This window comes from Vanessa tameamea, chromosome 10, assembly GCF_037043105.1.
Source record: "Vanessa tameamea isolate UH-Manoa-2023 chromosome 10, ilVanTame1 primary haplotype, whole genome shotgun sequence".
In the NCBI taxonomy this organism is placed as follows: Eukaryota; Metazoa; Arthropoda; class Insecta; order Lepidoptera; family Nymphalidae; genus Vanessa; species Vanessa tameamea.
Genome location: NC_087318.1, coordinates 12,838,414 through 12,857,949, shown reverse-complemented (window position 1 = coordinate 12,857,949; position 19,536 = coordinate 12,838,414). Strand labels below are relative to the sequence as shown.

The window sequence follows — 19,536 nt, the reverse complement described above, 5'->3', positions numbered from 1 at the left end:
TCTCAATAGCAGAAGTTGCAAGAGTATGGAAGTTAGAAGTGTGTACTCCCGTGCGTCGGAGACCGCGTAAAGTCGTTGGTCCTGAAAAATATAAAATCAAAATTATTCATATTGCACCCAAAATAGATTTACTTCAAACAGTGTTCTCGGGTAGATATTTTTATTTGTTTTTGTTTACTCGTGTATAAAAGTGTCACTCATTATTCATAAACACTTGCAAGTTGCAGCAGCACGCTAGCTAATGTGACGTAACCCCAACTTATAGCGAGGGGCATTTAATCGCCTTTTACTATCGAAATGCATTATTATGCTAGCCATCCATTGAAAGTGAAAATAGAATTGATATAAAAGTATTAAAATCAATGCTATTCCGCGGCGTTTGTTCGTAGATCTCTTTCATTGCAGCGGTTTAGTTAAAAGTTATACGTAACGCAAGTCACGGTATGTTGATAAAAACTATTGAAGCTTAACCGTATGTTTCGAGTAAATGGTTTTAGATATATTTATATTTTATTTTCTGGGTATTGTTCATCGCCAGCACTACCATATGCAAATATCTTCGGGTTTAAGTGATTAGGTACCTTCAGGTGGTCATTTTACGGCGGCTGTATCATTAGTGAACAGTCCATAATGAAGATTAAATCTAGATTTTTCATCTTCCTTAATTATAGTATATAACTTCTCCTCAATGGATTCATTTAAACTTTTTGTGTGTATCTGAGCGGATCCATGGATGGTTTGATTGGACCCGCTAGTTGGCGCTGCGATAGGGATGCAACTAAAATTCAAATTTCACCCTGACGAAGGGGACGGGCGGCCTAGTTATAATATATTTTACATTGCTAATATATCTCCAAAGAAAACTTCAGCGTGTATACAAACTGTCCAACAGATAGTAGGAAAACCGTCAACGTTAGAAATGTTACACGTAGAAACGTTGCACTTAAAATCGACCGTTTAAATTCTAATATCTTAACTAACTTGATTAAAAAAGTAAAACATTAAAATATCACCTACGATTTGGATCACTAGCTGGTTATTCAGCGATATCAGTTTATTTAATTCGTAAATATAAGCGGTTTTAAAAAATTATAGCAATATGAATTTAGTAGACAATCGACTTAACTTAGGGGATGGATGGGGGTGAGCTGAACCATTTGATCGCGGTTAGGGTTGCATTGATAATAATGTCCCAAAGCTAGTTCTAAAGAGACTGTCACTTGAATAATGCACAATTGTGGTGAAAATACCGTCCATTCTATAACAGATTCATTATTTTTCTTCATAAAATATAAGAACTACTTATTGTTTACGTTAAAGATTCGCGATATTTAATAACATCATATAATATAACGATATTTATAATATATCTTATTCCAATAGAATCTTACACACTTTTAATGTGTTATTTTACGAGGTAAAATTCCGTTTTAAAGCTATCACGGCTTCGGAATGCAGTTTCTACCGAGAAGAGCTGGTAGGAAACTCAGTAGCTTTATGATGAATAGAAGAAATAAACACATAGTGCGGACCGCAAATAAATAAAAATGGGCAAGTGGATGACTGGATTACTGGCATACTGTCACATCGTGACCACGACAGTCGCAACTGTCGAAACAGCGGTCAAAATACGTTAAAAACGTTTATTTACGTTTATACAATAAACGGTGTAAATATTTATAAATATTAACAATTAATATAAATTCCCATTACCTGTTGAAGGCGTACTAAATGTATAACAATATTTACCTGTAACTAAAGTAAAACTTTAAAATATAATTCTACGCAGTAACGCCATCTCTCGATGCGTATTTAAAGCGAGAAATATTTTACAACGAACTCATATCAGAATAATCTGACAGATGGCGCTACTTCGCTGTCATAGTTTCAGCAGTTACTACCAGATGGCGCTATAATATAAGTATATCTGTTGTAATTTCATAGTTATACTAGCTGAACCTGCGGCTTTACCCGCGCGAAATTTATAAAACACAAACTTTCAAACCCCGTTTTATCCCCTTAGGGATGGAGTTTCGTAAAACCTGTTCTTAACGGATGTCTTAACCCTATAAGGAACCTTTCTATTTCAAGTTTGTAGGTGTTATTATTTCTAAGGTTTCGTTATTAATCAGTGATTGGTATTTCACTTTTATATATACTTTAGATTAATTGACATATTATGTCTTTATTGAATGAATATTATTACTTATTTATAAATTAATTGATAATAATGTGTAAAAAAGACTAGACTTTTGTTGTTGTGGCTAATACATAAAAACAACTTCAGAATCTAGTAAGTACCTATGTATAGTATTTAAATTAAATTTAGATCTTATCTCAGATCTTAGCTCATGGATCATTTACCCAGGTACCTTCTTAGGTTCTAAAGTGAGTCCTGATATAAGTACCCGACAGATAGCTAAGATTATAACCTAACCAACCACCTAGAACAAAGACTTCGTTAGAAATTGTATGATGTACAATAAACAGGTTAATACAAAAATACTTGTGGATGGTCGCTTAAAATACCCTGTTTTTAACATAATACAGTAGGTACACCTGCAGGCCGACAAGATATTATTTTAGTCCTTTCAAGAATACGAATAATATAAAATCTTTCCAAATATAACTTTTGTTACGTTTTAGGGACGGCATTATAACGACTTAAAACAAGTAGCAAATACACTAGACAATCTAAGAACGCTCTATCCTGCTCCAAAGGCTGGCTGATAGATTCTCCTTTTTCTCCTAACATCCGAAATCCTTAAGATCATATTAATCGACGAATTGGATAGACTATTTTTATTTTATTTTATGTAGGTACGTACTAACTTCACAATGTAAATTGAAAAAAAAAATGTCAGTGTGGGCCACGTCTTCCAAGTCCAGCGAACATCTGCTGATGTTCAGTAAAAATATAAAATAACGCCACAATTTATAAAAATAAAATGTAAAAAAAGGCACGGGCAACTGTGAGTCCGTGGATGTTGTAAAGTAAAAAAAAAAAAACTTCACAACTTAATGAATATTTTAGTAATGATTTTGTATCACTTTTACATATTCTGTTCTGTGTCAAAGATTCATCTATTACTCGGAGCCGTTATGCGGTCTCAGGGATAATAAATCAGTCGACTCTATTGTATTGCACTGCATCGAGATCATAAGATCGTACCGAGCACATTAAGACCATAAATACCTATAAGTACTGCAAGTATTTCAGCTTAAAATAAAATACATAGGGTATTTTTTACTAACCAGAGGGCCACTTAAAACCAGATGGACAGATGTGGTCAGAAAAGATCTTAGTTCCTGCAATGTTACAAAAAACGATACGTCAAATAGAGCGAAGTGGAAACAAAAGACTAGGAAGGCAGCCCCCCCATCAGATGGGAATAATAAATGCACGGGAGAGAGATAGAGAGAGATAAGTATTTTTTACTAACTGTAACTATATTTAAGTAAGTGAGCCTTTATGTGCCAAAGTGTAGAGGAGCACTGGCAAAGTAAGTTATGGTTAATATTTCTTACAGCACCAATGTTTATGGCTGATGATGATCACTCACGCAATATGCGAATAGTCCACATAAAGGGCACGTGCGTCTCGGGACGCCCTACAGAAGTGATAACTTGAGAAAAGCTTAGGTCATTACTTAAATTTTATGTATATTAATATGATAATGTAAGGAAATCGTTTATTGATTATAAAATATATTTCATTCTTAGTTATAATTCTTGAATATGTACCTACATTAGAATTTTATTTATGTTAATTATTAGTATGATTATTGCCTGCCTATCACAGCCGTATGCGTAAGAGACTTCAAAACATAATAGGCTTGTTTGGAATTGAGATTTTTTTACACGTCAAGCTAGAAAGTCGGGTTGATGCAAAAGCGAATATGAGATTATGTATTTTCATCCGAACACAGTTCGTCATAAGGTAATAAGTGTCAAACGAAATAGACTTATCATGCTCAACTGATGCTATTCATAGAGTATGGCAAGCTGAAAGTGCGCAAAGGGTTGTATGCGCCTTACTTTTTATTAATTTCTAATAAAGTTAGACGCATATCGCAACACGCAGGATTGTCTCATTCTCTTAGTATGACGTTATTTTGAATTAGACTGCCTTTTGTTGCAGTTGTAGTCGAAGCACATTTCGAAATTAGAATATCATTAACTAATCACAATAAGTCCCTTGGAGTGAAAGATATTTTTGAAAAGTAACTTATTTAAAATTGTTGTGATTTTAACTCGATGGTACGAAAACGCAACACGAAAAAGGCGAACATAAAAATTCATAAGCTTAATTTCTATGTGTGCGAATTGTGCACACACTTTTATGGTATTTTACTGTAGTAATTAATGCGTAGTTTACGTGTAATTATTATGGTAGGTATATCTATGCGTGAAAATTACTTCAATTAATTTTATTGCCAATAAAAATATTTAAACATAAGTTTTTTTAATATGATTTTTATCTGACTGGAGTACGTTTATGCGTAACCGTATAATAAGGCTTATTTTGATAATGATGTATATAATAGAGAAATGATATAATGTGAATATTCTAGCGATAATTGGGCTCGTAGTGTCCTATTTCAAATTTTGGGAAATTGTAACTACTGAGTTCTTGCCGGTTCTTCACATTAGAATCAACATTTCGAACCGATACTTTCTTAATCTATACTTAAAACATTTCTGTAAATTAACGATCCCAAAGTGCCTGTGAAAGCCTACTTGATTAAAATTTTGATATACATTTAATTGATTTCCTTCTACACGTGTATATAGTACGTAACGGCAAGAAGACTAGCTTAACCAAAGGATATGGCTTCATCTCCTGCTCGGCATCGAATAATTCATACGTCGTGAGGAAACTTGCAGGTGTCAGGTGATGTTCCGTATCATAAACGAGAAGAGGTGACCAGCGGTGAACATTGATTGGCTGTTGTTAAAAATTATCTAAATACGTGTTAGCGACATCCGGTCACTCCAGTCCCAACATGAAGCATACAGCATAAATATAATTATTCTTGTGTTAAATATTAATTAAATAATTTAAGATACTTAAAGTGGGTAAATGTTTATTAAAATTAATCATAAAACTAATTAATGTTATTATATAGATTTTGTTTATCAAATATTGTGGGGGTAGTAGTAACTTAATTTCTGGGTGGGAGGATTATCAAAAGTTATATAAGTTATTACAAATTAGATGGAGTTCAATTTATTCATTGAGTGCTTACTAAGTAGAAACGCTGTAACTATAATTATAGTGTAATAAAAGTAATAGAAGTTTGTGTGGGCTGTTTTATTGGAAAAAGTACTTAAAGTGAACAGTGAGAAGGGACATTTATTAACATACGTTATTTAAAGATATATAAAGTGGATAATTTTTTGTATTAATTTTTAATTCTTTATTTTCGCATTCGTAAATAAGTATATAATAATATCATTAAATGACCTATTAAGTTATGAAATAAATATTTTATTATACATAAAAATATATGTATATAAAAACGCAATGACTTTACGAAGAGGGTATCCTTGCTATTAGCAGTAATATGACCACCCAACAGCTACCAAAACTTCGAGAGGTCAGATATTAAATTGGATCTCATAAAAATGAACAACCAAGTTATGTAAGACCAGATATATAAGTCGGTAATTTGGTATTTCCAAATCAATTCAATTTTATGAGCTGACGAAGCCATTTTATATTAGATATTGTGGTATCATTTCAACAACATCTTGGTATTGTAGTGAAAGCTTTAGAACAAAGCCTAAATAACTCAGTGGTATACGGGTTGTCTAGCAATTTTAATGTCCAGGATACAATCCTGACTTCTTGAGCTTTTGTTGTGATTACTGCTAAACCTTGAAGCATTGTTAGAGGGTAATTGAAAAGGGTTCTTAATCATTCAAACGGGAAACGGTGGTAGCGTTTAAATATTGACGATTCACAAACGCTTCATTGTGAATAAAATACATTTGATTTGATTTGATCAAACCGTGTTCATCTAATGCCGAGCATCACTGACAGTTAAATACTGCAGACTGAATGGAACATCGTATCCTGTGACAAATAGAGTTCATTATTTGTATATACATACATTAAAACATGTGTGTAACCCTTAAGATATAATTAATATTACTTGAAGCCTATGTTTTGATTTATTTATTTAATATGCAAAAAGATACTAGAAGATAAACGCAATATTAACAATAATGTCTATAAATATCGGAATACTTTATTATACTGATACTATCGTGTAACTTTTATTCTTAGAGACGGATTAGCCAAATAGTTCCCCTAAGAAATGGGCGTCTCGTTGACTCTTTACATTTTTTTAAATATATTTTTCTTGCCACAACATAATTTAATACATAATAACGACGTTTTTTTGTTACTACAGAAGTAGAAATTCCTTCAAAAGAAATTCACAAATCTTTGCCCTGCTAAAAGGTCCCTAGCTGATGCAGGGCCCTAGGCAGGTATGTTTTATTTTTTACGTTTGTACGTAGGTTGTTAACATTTCACGAGTGAGATAGAAAGTGAACTCTTATAGAATTGCACTGCTGGTGCAACGTCAAATAAAAAAAAAAAATAGGTAATTTTTGTTTTTAAAACAAATATCAAATAATATTTCTATCAAAAGGAATGTTATTTTAGAAATATTCATGTGGAATATTACATATTTTTCCAATACTTTATTCAATATAGAAATCACATCGAACCATATCAATCTGCAGCAAATTTCCAGTATGATGGCTTACCAATACTCAATTCCCAGAAGGGGATGTTAGCTATCTCATATCGTGCGTTTCGAAATAAAAATATAAGGTCGAACAAGGTCACCAAAACTACTTACGTTCATGGAGTCTTGGTTCTTATATTTATAGGTTATAAACATCTTATAATTGAAATATTGTATTACTGTAAGCATTTAGTCAGATATATAAACTTATTCGAAGTATATAAAAAAAAAAACCTTTGTTATAATAAACTTATAAACAGACTGGAATGCTATCTAGACCAGCTAAGGAATCCAGAATCCAATGAGGACAAATAATACTGTTTAAGGACACGTTCGAAATAAATAAAGATGTCGTCTGAAATCTACGACTTTGAGAGATTCATATTTATACTGCACATTAATATTAAATATCAATGAAAAATATGTAATCCTAATACATAAGGTGTGATCCTGCTTGCTAATAAAAACCTGGAGTCAAACTAAAATATAATTGATTCAAATCATAGATAAGATACACGCACTGTTTAAATGGTCTTATTTAAATTTCGTAAAGTTCTTATATTGAGTTTCAGAGCCAGACAACGGAACTCTTCAATAAATGCCTGAAAATAACAACTTGCTGCTACATTGTTACTATGTCTTTTTTTTGTTAAAAACATTTACATCTTAAATTTCTGCAAGGAATTTGCCACCATCGGAACCATTACGTATTTGTATAAAATCCAATTATTCTACTTCGTATATTACGCCCTGTATCTCTTTCTTATTAGGGAGAAAAATACCAATTTTGCTCCTCCAAGATGAAATATTTGACAAATTAGTATCAAAACAAATTCCAGAAAATGGTACTCGATCTTCCCACAAAAGGACGAACAGATACCAGCGTTTAGTGTAATATTGTGACAGATGTTCTGTAAAGTTATTTTTATTGGGGAGGGTGTAAATATAAGGAGATCCCTTTCAGCAGACGTCTTTGAAGTGTCAATTAGTCTAAAAACATTTTGCCAGTGAAATAGTTATTTGGAGTGATGGAGTAGGTTTTAAACTAGGGTTGGTAAACGAATATTTTTGTTAATTTTGTTATAATTATTTTTTACCTGTTTACGATTCCCTCCCCCTTGTATTAGTTAATGTAATAAAAAAGCTGTTTTTAGTTGACCTTAGAAATATTATACGTCGTAATTGCCGTAATCGTTAAGGTTATTTAAGTTTTATTGAATATAATGTGTTTACTATAATAATAATAATTATATTTCAAAATCACAAATTGACAACCCTGATAATGAATAATTTAGTAACTTCACAAATTAAACCCTCTAATCATGTCTGTCTGTTTTCTGTTGGAATTATTGTTATTGGACCACCAGTGTTGGGAGTTGAAAGATTAAAATTTTTTACAAGATAAGAAGTAACACAACCGTATCATGGGACGCAAGTGTCGCGACGCTTCGAACTAGGAACCGTTAGTTTTATTGCTGTGTTATCTAATCACTAATGAGGCAGTTACCAGTTCGTATATCATCATACATAATGTATAACTTATTAAGAAAATGACGTATAATTTACTATAAATGAAAGTTAAACGTAGAGAGAGTCACAGTATAATAAGCGGGGCGTATGTTTACAACGCAACGATCCAATAATGAAATTATGCACAGCAATTTGGTATAACTATCGTAATTCTACATTTTCCTTACAAGAATAATTTTAAATGACTGAGTAATAACATAAGGTTAAACCTTTATCTAATGTTAATAAAGTTTAAGGTTGTATAGTATGTTGTGTTCAAAATTTGTTAAACGTGAGACGAGAAACATCGATATTGACGTTTATTGAAGAAAACTTCAAAAAAAAATATATATTTTATAATTAAATAAAATGTAGTATACTTCATGCTTACATATGGCATAAAGACCGGTGGAGAAGTGCATGATGGTGCATACCGTCATGGCATACGTGTCAGTCTTAGACCCAAGATGTGTTTAGAATACGTCAATTACCTAGGAATTTTACGTTTGAATTCAAATTTAACCAACTAAATTAATTACATTTTCCAAGTAAATTCACTTACCTTCACAAGTGTACATTAACAAAGTGACTACTGGCAGCTAATGTTCTAATAAAGTGGCATTATCAAAATACTCACGAGTAAAACCACTTTTCTCCACAAGTATACATAAGCCAAGTGACGTGAGAATCGTGTCTAAGCGACCAACAGTGTCGTGACACCGATACTTTCGGCCCAGCGAACAATCTTGTGCTTCGATAAGGTAACCACACTGTACGAAAAAATTAGGGATGCTTTCTAAATTCAAATTTAATTTATTATTTATATACACTATGGACTTTGGAGTTTTTTGAATACCTAAAATTATGTATACAGTATAAGTTATATAGGGTTTAAATTATATGTACATCATGTCATTTTCTTATATAAGAGCACATAAGAATTAATAGAAAAATGGTTTTGGTCTTTTTAGTAGTGGATGTGTGTGTAATTTTTATAAAAACAAAAATTATAAAAAAATATTAAACATTTAAAATTAGTGTTTAAAAAAAAATTTTCAAAACCCTATTCCTCCGTTCTAAGCTTTCTTTTTAATTTAGTTTCTAGTTGAAAAATTTGAATATGGAACTGTCGGGTCGCAATCAATTTAATGTCTATAACTGTTTTTTCTTAAATTCTTTCAATTTATCCTTAAAAAAATCACAAAGCTGTGGTTACACATCATACGTGTGATGTTTACCTTTGAAAATATCTTACAGAATTCGATTGCTCGATGCTCTTTTAAATTAAAATAGAATTGCTATCTTACATTATACGAAATAAAGTTGTAATTTCATTGATTAATTTAAAAAATTATTGTGAATAGTTTTACAAGTAAGTGTAGTACGCCTCTTTATTGTTTAGCTTTGAGACATGCTCTGAATATGTCGTGCGTTTCGTAATGTGAAATGTCAGGGGATAAGTTCAGACGGTGATGTTGATGGCTCTAGATCTGTCTAATGGCGTATTGAAGAGGTTGTGTATGGTCTGTTCCACCCAGTACCCATGGGAAAACTTTTCCCCGAGCATAATGTAGTAGTAAAGAGATACTTCATAATAAACGGAGACGTAGTTTTTAATACTTTTTCTACATATTTGTGATGGAGTAAAATTTCAAGGTCGAATTTTATATACTTATATGATAAATACATGAATATATTATGATTTTTGAGAAATATTTGCTATTGAGTTTCTTTCTGGTTTTCCTCGGAAGAATCTACATTTAGTTTTTCTATTTTGAGATCTGAGAAAGTAAACTTTTTAGTCTGGAAGTAAAAGTTTTCGTTGGATAACTATTTTAGAAAATTGTGTCTTGTGTCAATTTCAAAGATTGTTAATTTACCTGTTAAGCTATTTCAAGTATTAAACTTAATCAAAATATATTTAAAAACACAATTGATACAAAGATAAAAATAATAATTTAATCTAGTTTTTTAAACGATCAGACAGAGCAGACATCTGAGCTATATAAAAAAAAACTGCCTACGAATAGTCTAAGCTATGTCAACCATGTGCTTATACCACACAAGTGCAATAAAATATTTAGTTGGAGAAGTGATGGTCATATTTATTTCCCGTGACTTGTACCAGATAAGTTTGATATTCAGTTTCCAAATACCTCATAGTAATATGATGTTATTTACGTAAACTTTTGTTATAATTGTTTAAGATCGCTTAAATTAAAAAGCAAAATTTATTACACGTCACATCGACTTAGGATGTAATTGGTAACTGTAATGAGTCGCCCGGAGTCTGGAAGGAATATTAATAAGAGGGCGTAGACATCCGCGGGGCAGTCGACGTCTTAGCCCCGTGTGACCACAATAACCCCTACCATTGAATTCACAATCTTATTATACCTTTTCTCGAGTATAGGCATTTATACCCGTGTGTGCATGTGCTTATGTATGTGTGTATACCTAGCTTTCGTCTGTCTAATCGAAATAAAACATTATGATTCTAGTATGTTATTTATTATTATATGACTTTTATGAGTTTTTACGTGTGGTTACACTGGGTCACTCACTCTTTGTTATATAAATATTACACTTAATTAAAAAAATAAATGTGTATTAAGGTAATGGAAAAATCTGATATATTATATTTACCATTGATATAAATAATAGTGTTTAAACAATCAACCGCAGGACACTCGCCATCTCCTCAATGGGGTGGCCATTGAGGTGATGGCTTGGAGCCTTATGCTACTGTTCTCGTGTGGGACGTATCCCACATATTAAAATCGGCCACAAAAATGATACGTAATTTCTGTGGCATATTTTAACATGACAAAAGCAGATTTTCTCGCGATTTTCATTCACACACGTTTTTGATATTCCAATAAGATCCAAGTGTTCCATACACTGGAATCAGCTACTTCGAGGGTAACCAGTAGTTCTCAAGCTGGTTTAAATTGACATATCATTCAGATGAAACTCGATAGAGTTTACATTAAAAAAAAAGTGTTCCATACACTGGTCTCTCTCGACTCATCATTGTTAAATACACTCAACCATAATGAGTTTTCGTGGTAACACATCACAGAAAGTTCCAACGTGAAGCCGACAATTCCGACTATCTTTCGCCTAACGTGGTTACCGCTCAGGGACACGACTCATTTCCTTATTTAATATCTTCATAGTCTGCTATTTCAATTAGCTTTCCTACTTTGTTGGGATTTATACAATAAGTATTTTGACATACTATTTAATTTCTTCAAGTGAAATTTGCTGTGAGAATTGAATAAATTTTAGATAAAAGTTACGTAAGTTTATACTGCAACTTGTTCTAGTGCACGAGGGAGTTAATATCAAATCGAACCCAGTCTTTCTCTCACTGCAGGGTATCGTCTCCTGTTGGAGTAAAAGTGTAGACCCTATTCCGCAAAACTGCTTCAATACGAGTTGGTGGATGCACATGTCAGATTTTCGTCACAGTCAAATAGGATGCAGAATTATTGATCACGTTATTATTGGATACCTCCAAATGAAGCATGAGGGAATACCCACCAAAACCACTCAAAGAGAAAAGAGGTTCAGCAGTAAAACATTGCAAGGAACTGAATAAATTTTAATATAATTAGTGACATTATTTAATTATTATATGTAATATAGGTAGTTGGAGAAATACAACTTTAAATACATAGTTTCTCGTTGGATCTTCTCGGTAGAACCGAAATTCCGAATCAGTAGGTTTACAGTTTATAATATAGTTATTTAGATATGTTGATTTTCACTACGAAAACTGTTGATAAGTATTATTTTGTTAAAAATGTATTTACGTTCGCTATAAAAGAAGTAATAAAGTAATATTTTATGAAAATCGTCATTTCCGTGTCCCATCTCAGCCGATCGGATAAGAAAAGAAATAAAAGTTGAATTCGTTAGCGCATAAGCGTCATAAATAAAACAGGCGAGCTAACTTTCTGCCATTCGCCTTCTGAGGTCACGATGACCTTATTCTGAATACTTATTATATAAAACGAAAATGATTTATTTTCTAAGTATAACGAAACTTATCACTTCATAAAAAAATGTGCCTTATTAGGCACCACTACATTGTAATTTAATACTAATAAAACATGACTTAATTTTCGAACTGTGTTTTTACATTTATCTCGGTGAGAATTATGCAAATTAATATTAATAAAAAAATGTTATTTGCCATATTTCACTCCAACGCACCAACCTGATTAAATATTTATCGTTTATGTAGAAATATTTTTTACATTAATTTTTCGCATAATTTCTCATTAATACAGACTATAAAAAATAATCGGCCAATAAAAACCGAATATTCAGAATAAGGCCACGGCGGTGCAATTTGTCGGCTCGGACGTTTGGGCGTTATGCGCAGGAAATGAGCGTATTTGTCTTACCTGTGAAGTTGGCTGCAGTGACAGCGATTTATAAATACTAAAAGTCACCCAATAGCCGAAAATCGACCGTAATACATTACTAAGTTTTCCACATAGTACAAGTATACGATTCATTGGTCTCAATTCCAAAGGAGTACATTTCATAAACCACCAACCATGGAGCAGCTTGAAGAATAAGCTCCAAACCTTCTTCTCAAAGGGAGAGGAGACCTTCGCCCAGCTATAGACATTTACTTTACTTTTACTTTTATATATGTATATTTTATGAAGGTATAACACTCGCCAACAAACCCGTTGGTGACCAAAAAACAAACTAACAACAAAATCTGAAAACCTTGTCTTAAAAACAAAAACTTAAAAACTTACAACAAAAAATAATGAAAATGTCAAAATATGCGTTAACGTAAAACTATATATAGTTTGTTTTATTCAATATACGGAAGGAATTTTTATACGGTTTTCATCAATAAACAGAGTAATGCAAGAGGAATGTTTATAACAAGTACATATTATACAAACACATTCATATTATCTATAGTCCTGAAACCGGAAAAAAACAATTTCTTGCTTTTCATATGACATACAACTCAAGGCATATATTTTAATATATATACGATTGAAATTATCAAACTATTTTGGTTTTGTAAGTAAGAGGTATTAAGAAAGGGTTTTGCGAAATTCAGATAGAACAACAGTCACACAGGAAGGAATTAAAATAAAGATACGGGATTAAGATAAAACGCTTGCAATCACACCCCACCCTTTGCTATGAGAAATATATTCATAAATTAACTTAGTAACATTTATGAGTGTTAATTATTAAAGGGGTTGGCTGATAATGTTCATATTTTATGGTTGAATGTGATATTATTATATGAAAATTGACGACCGCCTTACTTCTGACATTTATTCGAATTATTTATACGTTTTTGCTTTAATGTAATTTTTCAATACTCTAAGTGAATATGCTCGACTCAGTCCTTCTCTCCCTTTGAGGAGATGTTTAGGTTAGGGATTAGGGATTAGGGATAGGGATACATATGAGACACATTTTCATCTGACATAGGCAAGTTTCCTCGCTTCACAAACACATAAAAAATTAGCGGTGCTGGTTTGGGTTTTCCTTAATCTTTTGTTAAGTTGCACGACCAGGCCATCTCGACTACAATAATCTTAATGTACATATATTTTGTGTGTGTGTGTTTTTATTTATGAACTCAATACTCGTATATTATATGAGTATTGAGTTCGTTATGTATCTATTATTTCTTTTCTCTGATATATTAGTTATGTATCTCGTCCCTATATTATGGCAATAGATATGTTGAAATTTTAGCTACGGTTTGTTGTAATTGTCGTTGCGATAAAAGCAATGGACGAACTTGATGACAATGGTAAGGTCTCGTGCAAAGTTTCTAAGGTAAGTAATTCAACCACCAAAGCAAAATTTTCGTATGTGAGCCAGTATTATTACAGGTATACGAGACTTAACATCGTGATTGGCTGTGCCTTGGCGGCGAAAGAAAGGTTCCATTGCTAGAGAATAATCAAAAATTTTTGAAAATAATATGAGTATTTAAATTTTAATATTTATTTTACAGATCGACTCTACGATTTGTGGGATCGGACGCTTCGTACAAACTTAGCCAGTATGAAATGGAGGCGCTTAACGCGGTAAGTCTATGTTTTTTTGTTATAAACTAAGCCCCTAGTACCATAAGCAAATAATCTCTAGTGAACTATTGACAGAAGAATTGGATTTAATTCTTAAGGATTACTAAGTTTTTATACTTAATAATCAGTGTTTATTTTTTTTTTATTTTTTTTAAATGCTTTATTGCATAACATAAGTAAACTCATAACTTAATAGAAATTTAAAAAAAAACCACGAATAAATAGCGTGAAATGGTTTTAACGCTTACAGCGATTTCTCACAGACAACCTTTGGTGTGAGAAGTTTTGCAAGAAAACAGGTGAGTGCAAATATGAGACACGAGATAATAACAATTACATTTATATTGATTCATGTCGCAATTGTGCTTCAATTCTATCAATTAGTTCGCATCGCTTGCTTTATTCACCAATCAACATGAAGCAGCTTAATAATAAAACCTTCAAACCTCTATAAACAAAAACAACCTCCATACGATAGTCGGAATTTTAAGAAATATTTTTGTTTTCTCTTAATAACGAAGAAAAAAAGTTATAATACTATAAGAAAATTATAGTCTGTAATATCCCACAGCTGGGCTTAGATCCCTCCTATCATCAGTTATAATTTTACTTCAAATATATGATTGTCAACTTGTAAATGAGGTCTGCGTATATGCGATTATACTACACTCTATGTAAGGGTTATAGTACACTTATAACTACAAAAAAAAAAAAAAACTAGTGCACAGTATTTTGGTGTGAAAGGTGATTGAGTCTAGTTAATAATTGATGGAAGAAATGTCACATCTTCTTTCGCAATGCTTACAATGCTGAGATCTTGGGGTGACGTCACTATTCACTAGCAAGTAGTCTGCCACCCCATCTGCCTTTCTACTAAAATAAGAAACGTTAAAGACGTAATGAGCCGAGATGGCCCAGTGGTTAGAACGCGTGCATCTTAACCGATGATTTCGGGTTCAAACCCAGGCAGGCACCACTGAGTTTTCATGTGCTTAATTTGTGTTTATAATTCATCTCGTGCTCGGCAGTGTAGGAAAACATCGTGAGGAAACCTGCATGTGTCTAATTTCAACGAAATTCTGCCACATGTGTATTCCACCAACCCGCATTGGAGCAGCGTGGTGGAATACGCTCCATACCTTCTCCTCAACGGGAGAGGAGGCCTTAGCCCAGCAGTGGGAAATTTACAGGCTGATTATGTAAAGACGTATTATACGATGCACCCCACGTGTAATATGAGATTATAAATACAAACTCTGCGCGTCCCGCCATCGTTTAAGCCGAGATTGATAAGGTTTGTAGGATTAGGTCCCCTTGTTACAACCATAATTTACCGATATTGATAATCGGATGAAAGCTTTGAATACATTTGATTACCATATTACGAATAGGTTCTAGATTAACATGGAAATCATGTGTCGTATAATTTAATCTTACTAATCTATACTAATATGATAAATACATAAGTAACTCTGTTTGTCTATCTGTTGCTCTTTCACAGTCAAATCACTGAACAGAATTGGGGTGAAGCAAGTTTGAACTCCAAGGAAGGACATAGTCTATTTTTTTATGCCTTATATCTGACGATCGACGCATAAAACGCGAGCGAAGCCACGGACGGCAACTAGTATTATAACTGCGAATGTGAGTCTGTTTGTTACGCTTTCTCGTCGTATCTACTGAATCAATTATTATGAAGTTTGAATACACGTTGTCAGAAGCAAAGACCTGTCTCCTATAAATTATACTGTTTGTTTTAATTGTGATATATTTGTGTCTTAAATATTAAACTTTTTCTTATTCTTACTTATATACAACGTTGGAGCTCAAGCTTGCTTGATATCTAATAACAGCAAATTCCATTTAGAGGTTTGACTGTGAAAGAGCAACAGACAGACAAACAGAACTACTTTCGCATTTATAATATTAGTATAGACTAATCTTTGGGGTATATTTAAATAAATATACGTATATGACTTTCCTCATACGTATTAAGCTGAATTTCTTATCATTCAAATAAGTAAATGAATATTATATTTAATAAAACAACGCCCTACAGTCACGAACAATACTCGCCCAAGTTACAAAGTTAATTGTATAAAAGCCATCTCCACCGTATATGGCGTCAGAGCCATTGTTTACAATTTATGGCAATTACCGGCAGGACAGGCGCCAAACCATGCCGGTAGCGTATTTATTGTCTAACAAGGTAATGCTGATATTCTGATAGCGAATAGGTACACAACTCGACGATGATTTCGAACGTGATATGTCAAAAGCAATCGACATTCATTTTCGATAAATTTGTTTATATTGTTAAAGATAATGGACGTAAGTGCCATTTAAGTATCTTTAATAATATGATATATAATATATTTATTGTTATATTTGTTTCTTCTGTTTGTTTTACGTACAAGTTATGCGTGCCTTTGGTGTATCTTATCTTCAATTTCAAAAATCTTTGTTATTTCAGTAGTAGGTATCAAGGTTTTAAGATTACATTTTATATATTGTACGAAATGGTATTCATGTGCAGAAAAACTATGAATCTGACTATTTTTTTTATTATTTTTTAATATTTGTTAATAATAAAAATTATAATTATGACTCATATTAAACGTTAGTAGTCGAAAAATTATTCCTTAGTCAGTTAGGTCTGTCTATCATTGTTGATTGTGCACAAGAGACGATACGCATTGTGATCCATACACAATGCACACGAACCTCCGTGAACCAGATACGATGCAAAATCGGGCAGCCGCATCAGAACCTTAACATTTTATTATATTCAATTCCGATTCAATTGCTTCTTTACATTGTATAAAACAAAACACTTTCCGCCATTTTGGATCTTTTAAACTACGCAACGGATTTTAATGTGGTTTCATCAATAAACAGAGTGATTAATTAGTGAATAAACAGGAGGAAGGTTTATATTTATAATATATTCATATTATTGTAGAGAAACGGTGAGAATTTCAACTTTCCTGGACGATAAAAAAAGATAAACATTTTTTGTTTATTCTTCAATCTAAAGATTGTGTATAGTACCCGTGTAAAACCGCGACGAAAAGTTAGTTTTGGATAAGACGTCTTTTGTTATTTTACGATCGAATTAATTATGGAGCGTTCAGAATATTCTCGCTGTACGTTATGGTGTACAATGTTGGGCATAAAGTGGCGTTTATAGTTTTACTGTCCGTTTTAAAATAACCAGTTCTTGCGTATCTGTGATCGTATATTTCATTTAGTTCTGAAGTTGATACTAAATATAATTTAATTGAATATAAATTGAGGAATTTATTAATTCGCAAGATGTCTTTAAATATTTTAAATTAGATTCTTATTGGAATAAAATATATTACTATTTTATTAGAACTATATGTCACAAATACGACATATTTCGGAAAGACACCTAGACGAATACAATTTGAAACTAGTATTTCCAGTGCCGTCTTTTATATTTTTTCTGTTGTAAGCAAAGACATTAAAATCCTGTTGTAAATGTACGTGTCTATGAACAGATGGTATAAAAACTCCCGACAAATCTTATAGTTTTTAGCAATGGAGTTTTTATCATCAGTATACTTTATAAAAACGTAATTTAAAAAAGAAGACAATTTATGTTTTGTCTCTTTCCCACTTCATATAACTCTTACGTGTGACAGAGACAAATGCACAAGCAAGCATTCGATGTTATGTATAGATAATACACATTAACACGGCAGAGATTTTGCCGAAGATAAAAACTCACACTCAATATAACCCATATTGAGTGTTAATTAGTATTATATTATAATGTGCCTCAAGGAGCGATTATTCATTGTATTTTTTTAGTTTCCACAAGAAGACAAACTTAGCATAGCTATGGTAACACTCATCAACTAACGAAGACGATTAACAAATACTAATGTCAGGCGCCTACTTCTTTAATTCTTCTATTAAGTTATAAAATGGTTTACGATCATTTTAGTATAATAATGATGATGATGATAAATGTCCTATGTCCCCTAGAAGGGGCACAGGGCGTCCACAGATGTCCTCCATCGCGATCGGTCTTGAGCTTCACGCTTCACCTCGCTCCACCTCATTCCGATGCTCGCCGCCTCTGCCAATACGGATAATTATAATAATCTATAATTTGTTAATTTGTATCCTCACTCCTGCTAACATCAGCTATGGTGGTTGGTGACCCTGATCAAATCTAACATTTGAATGCCTTTATATTTTACGTTTTGTAAATTAATCATCACGTTAATATAATTTAAATGATAATAGATTTCCACTCCCTGTAGCTACCACATACCCACCCTAATTCAAATTGCAAAATCAAAACATTAGTAAAGGTTGAGAGTCATCCTAGATAGAGGGCATCGTAGGAGATAATTTACACGCTATTAGAGGTGCTGACTCAGCTAATAGCACCCAGACCAGAAGCTGCGAGACGGCGCCATACCGGGAGACCGTTCATGAATCTTTGTTTTGTTTAACACAATCTATTTTATATAAAAATGTAGACATCGGAGTTTGTCATACGACTTTTTTACACGATTTCCCAAAAGAGGTATCATGTTTTCAGGGTGTATGTATTGTGTTTTTCTTTATTCAATTTTTTTTAAATGCCTGAACAAATTTGAATGTATTCGTTTATAAACCTTACATAACCCTGAGTGACATTAGCTGTAAATTTTTAATTTCCAAATTCTATTTGTTACTAATAAATAATATAAAAAAAAATATATATGCAAAAATTGAAATTTAAATAACAACTTTTTTGTGTATATATGTATAAACTGTGAAGGGTGGAGTGTGTTCCAATAATAATTTTATACGGAATTCGATACGAAAGATTTTGTAGTAGTCAAAGTTAAAAGTCAAATTTCTTTATTCAATGTTCAATTTCAATGAAGCATTAGAAGAAAGAAACCCACCAGACCAGTGCTTAGTGTAGCTTGGTCCAATATCCTTCTCGTTAAAAGGAGACATTATAATAATATCGCAAGATTAAATGAGAGTAGAACCTCCGAGTTTGTATATGTTTACTTGTGTCTATAATTCATCAATATTATAAATATAATAAATATGGTATTGTATTTCCGGTTCATGTCGAAAATAGTTAACATTGGACGTTTGTGTAATTAATTTACCCGTTTATACCCCAAATGTTTAGGGGAGGG

The 19,536-nt window shown here is 32.4% G+C and overlaps 1 protein-coding gene across 1 annotated transcript in view; it reads left to right on the top strand.

Moving 5' to 3' along the window:
* The window catches only part of LOC113392050 (kinesin-like protein CG14535), a 368,367-nt gene that overhangs the window by 54,725 nt on the left and 294,106 nt on the right, over window positions 1–19,536 (top strand). The window contains exon 3 of the mRNA XM_064215983.1: window positions 14,287–14,359. Coding sequence (XP_064072053.1) covers window positions 14,287–14,359 — 73 coding nt within the window. The remainder of the gene's footprint in view (window positions 1–14,286; window positions 14,360–19,536) is intronic.